The 6746-nt window shown below is 37.9% G+C and overlaps 1 protein-coding gene across 3 annotated transcripts in view; it reads left to right on the top strand.

The window, feature by feature from the left end:
• Window positions 1–3547: 3547 nt before the first annotated feature.
• Window positions 3548–6746, top strand: part of LOC126272059 (EH domain-binding protein 1) — a 197302-nt gene continuing 194103 nt past the window's right edge. For 2 of the 3 annotated variants that reach the window (XM_049974582.1, XM_049974581.1), the window contains exon 1: window positions 3548–4491. In XM_049974582.1, coding sequence (XP_049830539.1) covers window positions 4388–4491 — 104 coding nt within the window. In that variant the 5' untranslated portion in view covers window positions 3548–4387. The remainder of the gene's footprint in view (window positions 4492–6746) is intronic. The other variant, XM_049974583.1, reaches the window with a different exon arrangement.

The following is a 6746-nucleotide window of genomic DNA, read 5'->3' as shown; positions in this document are numbered from 1 at the left end:
AGGTGTCTTTCTGCTTGGTGCCATGGCATATTGATATTACAGGGAATAAAAGGGCAGATGTGACAGCCAAGCACAAGTATCATGACCCTCAGTTAGTTCAGTTGGTCATCCCCTGCATGCTCTCACCTCACTGTTGGGGCACAGTGTCATGTGCAATGGAAAGAAGAACGGCTGCAAGTGACAGATAATAAGCTGTGTCTCATTCAGTCCACAACACAGCCTTGGTGTACATCCTTCAAGCCATGCAGGCAGTGTGAAGTCCTCCTTACTCATCTTCTCATAGGCTACAGCTCTATGATGCATGGCTTCATGCTCAGCTGAGTGAACCCTTCAATGTGTGGTGCTTTTGGCGTACAGCTCACAGTACACCACATTTTACTAGACTGTGTTTTTTGGACCAAAGGGTAACCGCTCATTTGATTATAGATTTGCTATCTGGTTTAGCTGACCATGAAAAGAATGTAATATGACTTTAAATTTTTTGTGAATTGTCCATCATGTTAATGTGTTTTCGAAGAGCCTGGTTCATCCATGTTTTTGATAAGTAATCAGCCAGCTACATCTTGCCGCATATCTCTTTTGATTTATTGATTGACTTATTGAACCATTTTCATCTACAACAGCACAATGTGCAAGAGATATTTGGATTTGTATGTTAATATTAACAGCTTTGTATATAATCATACCTTTGTACATAATAACACACATTAATATATCAATTAATGATGAATACTTAAGTACACTATGTGATGAAAAGTATCTGGACAACTTGCTGAAAATGACTTATAAGTTAGTGGCACCCTCCATTGGTAATGCTGGAATTCGATATGGTGCTGGCCCATCCTTAGCCTCAATGACAGCTTCCACTATCACAGGCATAAGTGCTGGAAGGTTTCTTGAGGCATGGCAGCCCATTTTCACGGAGTGCTGAACTGAGAAGAGGTATCGATTCGGTCAGTGAAGCCTGGCACAAACTCGGCTGTGTATTGTGGGATTTTGAGTAAAGAGTAGTCTTTTTGTGTGTAAGTTTTGTTTTAAATACATTTGTTTTCAAGTATATATACACGAGTAAGAGGCAATATCATCCTTTTTTGAAACAACTATGTACATGATTTGCGATTATCTACCCCTTCCATTATTCTTATAATTTTTTTTTGAATGTTGAATGTTTTGATGGCATCTCCAGAATTTCCCCAAAATACAATCCCATACCAGAGGTGAGATAGTACTACTTCATAGTATACACACTGAAGAGGGTTGTAACTGGTACAATTTTTGATATATGCAACACAAAAGCAGAAGTAGTACTTAATTGTTGGTTTGTTTGCCCAATATGTGCTTCCATTACAAGTTGTCTAGTAGATGAAGTCCAAGAAATTTGGTACAGGCTGTTTTGGTAATTGTGTGTCCACATAGCTCTAGATTGGATGATACCAAATTTTTTGTTTGTGCTGTGTATATATCCACAGCTATAGCTTTACCAATGTTTACTATTAAGTCATTGTTATTAAAGTGACATGTTGGCCTGTCTGTGACTTCTCGTGTGTTTTTTACAAGTGTTTCTTCTGAGTTTCCTGTAATTAGCATGCTTGTATCATCAGTAAATTAAAATATTTTACTGATCCTTGTGGCACACCATATTTAACAGTCAGTGGCTTGGAATTATGTTTCCTAATGACATTATCCCTTTCCTGATCTGTTTTCGTATATTGTTCTCTGTTCTTACGATAAGAGCTGAGCCAGTTGTTAGGTGTTCCTCTGATGCCAAGATTTTCTAGCTTGTGTAGCAATTTGTCTTGATTTATGGCGTCAAATTCATTTTACAAATCTAAAAATATGTCCATGGTAAATTTTTTGTTGTCTAATGCTAACAGCGCCTCTAATAGAAGGAATGAACTGCTGATTCGGTTGAACACTCTGCTCTAAACCCATGTTGAGTTTCTGACAGGATGCTATTATCCTCTAAGAAGTCTGTTAGTCTCTTATTGAAAAGCCATTCTAATATTTTTGAGAAAATAGACAAACGTGCCAATGGTCTGTAACTGGAAATATAATCTATGTTTCCTTTCTTGTACCACGCTCGTTTCAGTTGATCTTCGTATGGGCGCTGATAACCTCTATATTGAGCGCCCCTAACGCACAAACGCAACAGTGATATGGAAGGTGCATGGACAAGGTTAAGCAACACAGTTTCTTCAAAGAATAAGCAAAAATGAAGAAGTGGTGTATGCAGTACAGCAGCACATGTGTTTAAGTGTTAATAACCTTTCACCGGTCATATTTTTACGAAAACATTTCTAAAGTTACTTATGACTACGTTACAAAATACATTTTTATTTATTTATGTGTACATTTTTCCAGTATGTCTTTCGTAAATTAGTCTTGAATTCCTCAATCCGTATTTCATTTATCTGTCTTTTAATTTCCAATTAAAAATAATTGAGAATTAGAAGATTGATAAATGAAAAACTAATTGAGGAATCCAAGACTAATTTCTATCATGCCCCTGTAAAGGAAACGAAAGAAAAATTCTGAGTAGGTATTAAAATCCACGAAGAAGAAATAAAAACCTTGATGTTCACCAATGACATTGTAATTCTGTCAGAGACAGCAAAAGACTTGGAGGAGTAGTGAACAGAATGGACAGTGTCTTGAAAGGAGGATGTAAGATGAACATCAACAAAAACAAAACGAGAATAATGGAATGTAGTCCAATTAAGTCAGGTGATGCTGAGGGAATTAGATTAGAAAATGAGACACTTAAAGTAGTAAAGGAATTTTTCTATTTGGGGAGCAAAATAACTGATGATGGTCAAAGTAGAGAGGTAATAAGATGTAGACTGGCAATGGCAAGGAAAGCGTTTCTGAAGAAGAGAAATTTGTTAACATCGAGTATAGATTTAAGTGTCAGGAAGTCGTTTCTGAAAGTATTTGTATGGAGTGTAGTCATGTGTGAAAATGAAACGTGGACGATAAATAGTTTAGACAAAAAGAGAATAGAAGCTTTTGAAATGTGGTGCTACAGAAGAATGCTGAAGATTAGATGGGTAGATCACATAACTAATGAGAAGGTATTGAATAGAGGCATAATAGAATTGGGAAGCAGAGTAGTTTGTGGCACAACTTGACTAGAAGAAGTGATCGGTTGGTAGGACATGTTCTGAGCCACCAAGGGATCAAAACTCGTAGAGGGAGACCAAGAGATGAATACACTAAGCAGATTCAGAAGGACGTAGGGTGCAGTAGGTACTGTGAGATGAAGCTTGCACAGGATAGAGTAGCATGGAGAGCTGCATCACACCAGTCTCAGGACTGAAGACAACGACATGCCCCTTGCTATTTCAGACCATCGCTGTCTAAGACCATTAATAATGGAAATTACGCTATGACTTTGCTGTTTCAATGCGTCCATAAAAATGCTGTCTGTAACGATGTTGCTGGTTCACGTAACTCTTCTTGTGAATTTTGTTAGTAAGAATAGAAAGTTAAATCGTAATACTCGCGTTATAGCTTCTCTTCTTTCTGCCTAAACTATGGTCTGCTGTGTATTCAACGAAAGACAACCTCTACCGAGCACTGCATATGGAATGATGTAAGACAAGGGTTTAACGTGCGGTCAACTGTAAAGTCCCTAGAGGCGGGTCCGTATGAAACATAAGACCTAGAGAACTCAGACGTCAACATAGGAAATGTCAACAAACTTTCTGAAGATCTCGTATTTAAGTGGTTCATTTCAATTGAAATTATGCCTCTCCACAAAGAGCGTATATTGTGCCATGGATGTTTAACATCTCTAGATAGCGGCTCTACAGATGACAAAGTGAAAGGATTGAAAAACGATTTTCAATGTCGTGACATCTATTTACCGATACGTGGAAAGTTATGAAATACGAAGCTACGCAGAAAATGTTCGATATTATCTTGCAACGAAGCCAACACGTTATCGAATGCGTAAACCGATTGTCATAGAAGTCCCGATTATCGATGAAAGAGCAAGAACCCAGGGAACCAAGGACGTGTTTGACACAGAAGGGAAGCGAGTGTGCGATGAGGGAGGAAGTTTGTGGGCGTGAGTTACTGTGCCTTGTTTATCCGTGTGTTGTATTTTTAACTTGATATTGAAAGACAGGCCGTGTTACGAAATGTGCGTAGTTTGTTGTCAAGGCACTGTCATCTAATCCAAGGAAATGCATTTTGCAGAATCAACAACTTAGAAATTTTTCTTTTTGTTTTGTTTTTTTTGGAGAGTAAGTAAGACACTACGAGAAAGAGAAAAAAAAAAGGACACTGAATAGTTATCACAGTGCTTCACTCTTCGTTTGGATGATTCACTGGGAAGTGCGATGTACACTGGCATGTCGAGGATGAGAGGACTGTATTTATAAACATGACTTCTGTGTGGAAAAGACTGCAGCGAGTTAACAAGAGAGCAGCAAAATTTCAGTTTACTATTTCCTATCACCAGCTAACGTTAGAGACTACTTCGAAATGGTGAGTTAACCCGTTGAAATAATATAACTTTTGTGATTATATATTCTCCTGTCATTGTAATACTTCCAAATTCATTCAGTAAATTTCTTTCGCTCTTTCAGCGTCCCATTTATACGCTTAGCGTGTTTGTTATGATTGTGCACATAATGAGGAGTTTTATGGTTTGATGTGCCAAAAATTAAATGTGCTAAATGAAATGACAGTTTAAATGTATAGTGTATATGAATCGCCAAATGATCAGATCCATGACCGACCATCAAATAGGTTTTGCATATTTTAGTTTGGACTAAAATTCAGTGATATGTAATGTGATGAAACGACGAACATTATCGTCCTTTATTTATGACGATGCTCTACCCACGAACAATTTGTGTGTGCTATGGACTCTTGAAACAACCAGCATTGAAATCTTACTTAGATTGTTTGATGTATTAACTTTTTTTACAGAGATATATTTCAGAGGTGCTTGATGTATTCTATACATTCTGCCAATTCGTGCATTGCCTTAATATGCACTTGACTTGCTGTGATGATGCAGCAATGTTGAGTCTTCAGTAATTCACTTGCATTTTTTTTCTAACTTTCATGTCGTCATACTTTTAACACAAAATATATACTGCTGCTGATCGTTTTCAATTTCAGTGTAAAAACAAAAAAAAAAAAACCTATGTGGTGATTCTTCAGTGTCTCTCGGCATATTTGTTGATCGAACAGTTAATAGGGGTATTGATGGTTCATAGTGTCCAGCGAGTCTGTTGCACACTATGAACTAGCAGTACACCTGTGGGCTGTTGGATCAGAATATGTGTTAGTTCAGTTTGATGCTTAGCTGTTCTTTGTTTGCTTGTGTTAGTAAAGGACTCAAAGGCTGTGATATGACTTCCTGACATAGTTCCACAGTGTTGGTATACGCTTCACAGCGCCTAGATGATGACTTTATGAAATGTTGCTTAATGATGAAAGGAGGATAAGTGTGCATCTGCAGTACTTCAGGTGTTTAGTGTGTTGGTTTGGATCATCTGGATATATATTAAAGTTGATAGTTAAGGCTCTATGGGTAGCTTCAGTTCCAGTATGCATCTGGTGTGTACAAAAAGTGCAACCTCCATGCTGTTAGCATATACATTGATTGAAACACCTTTCTACTCATGCAGCCAGCTCCTTACAAATCGAAATAAATTATCATCTTCAGTGTATGGGAAGTTATGTCAAAGAAAATTATAAGAGAGTAATTTGATTTGCAGAATACTTTCATAACACTGCCTATCTGAAAAACTATTCCTTGCACTATTTTTTTTCTAAGCTACAGGGTAAAACACCTTACTGAAGTGGATTTATACCTTCCAAAGTCAAAATGTTTAGTACTTCCAACAGCAGTATGCGCACATGAATGTAAAGTTGATGACCCCCTCTAAACTGTTGGAACTGATAGTTCTTCCTCCTTAAGCAGAGAGGTGGATCAGTGGTGGGGAATGACTCTTTAGTGGTGTTGAAGTGCGTGCTTCGCTGTATGTTCAGAAGACATTCATCTTCTAAACACCCCCCCCCCCCTCCCTCCCCTCTTCCATGCCTTATTTGTGGTGACAGACTGATCCGTAATGCCTTCAGTGACTATTGTAGCAGAATATTCGCAAATGATATTCCACAAATCGCAAAGAAATTCTGGCTTGTATGTAAAGGCTGTTAGCAGATCAGAAGTTAGTAGGCCTATCCAGCTCTTGGCAAATGAGACAGGAACTGAAATTGAGGGTAGCAAACAAAAGCTGAAATGATTAACTCTGCTTTCAAATGTTCCTTAACAAAGGAATACCCAGGTGAACTGCCCAAGTTAATCCTCGTACCACTGAAAAGATGAATGAAATTAGCATTATGTCAGGAGTGATGAGAAACAGCTGAAATCGATAAACTGGACAAAGGTCTATGACTCGATGGAATCCCTATAAGATTCTAGACCAAATTTGTGGCTGAGTGAGCCCTTCTTCTGTCAATCATCTATCGTAGATCCCTCAAACAAAAAGCTGTACCCTGTTCATGGAAAGAAGCAGAGGTCACATCTGTCTGCAAGAAGGCTAGTAGAAGTTATCCACAAAACGACCATCCAATATCCTTGACGTAAATTTGTTGTAGAATCTTAGAACATATTCTAAGTACAAACATAATGAGATATCTCAAACAGAATGATCTCCTCAATGCCAGCCAGCATGGATTCCAGAAACTGAACTGAAATACTTGTGAACTATGCCAAGAAAACCTGT

Source organism: Schistocerca gregaria, chromosome 5 (genome assembly GCF_023897955.1).
Source record: "Schistocerca gregaria isolate iqSchGreg1 chromosome 5, iqSchGreg1.2, whole genome shotgun sequence".
NCBI classification, from domain to species: Eukaryota; Metazoa; Arthropoda; class Insecta; order Orthoptera; family Acrididae; genus Schistocerca; species Schistocerca gregaria.
Note: the sequence above shows the minus strand (reverse complement) of the source record. Positions and strands in the feature narration are given on the sequence as shown.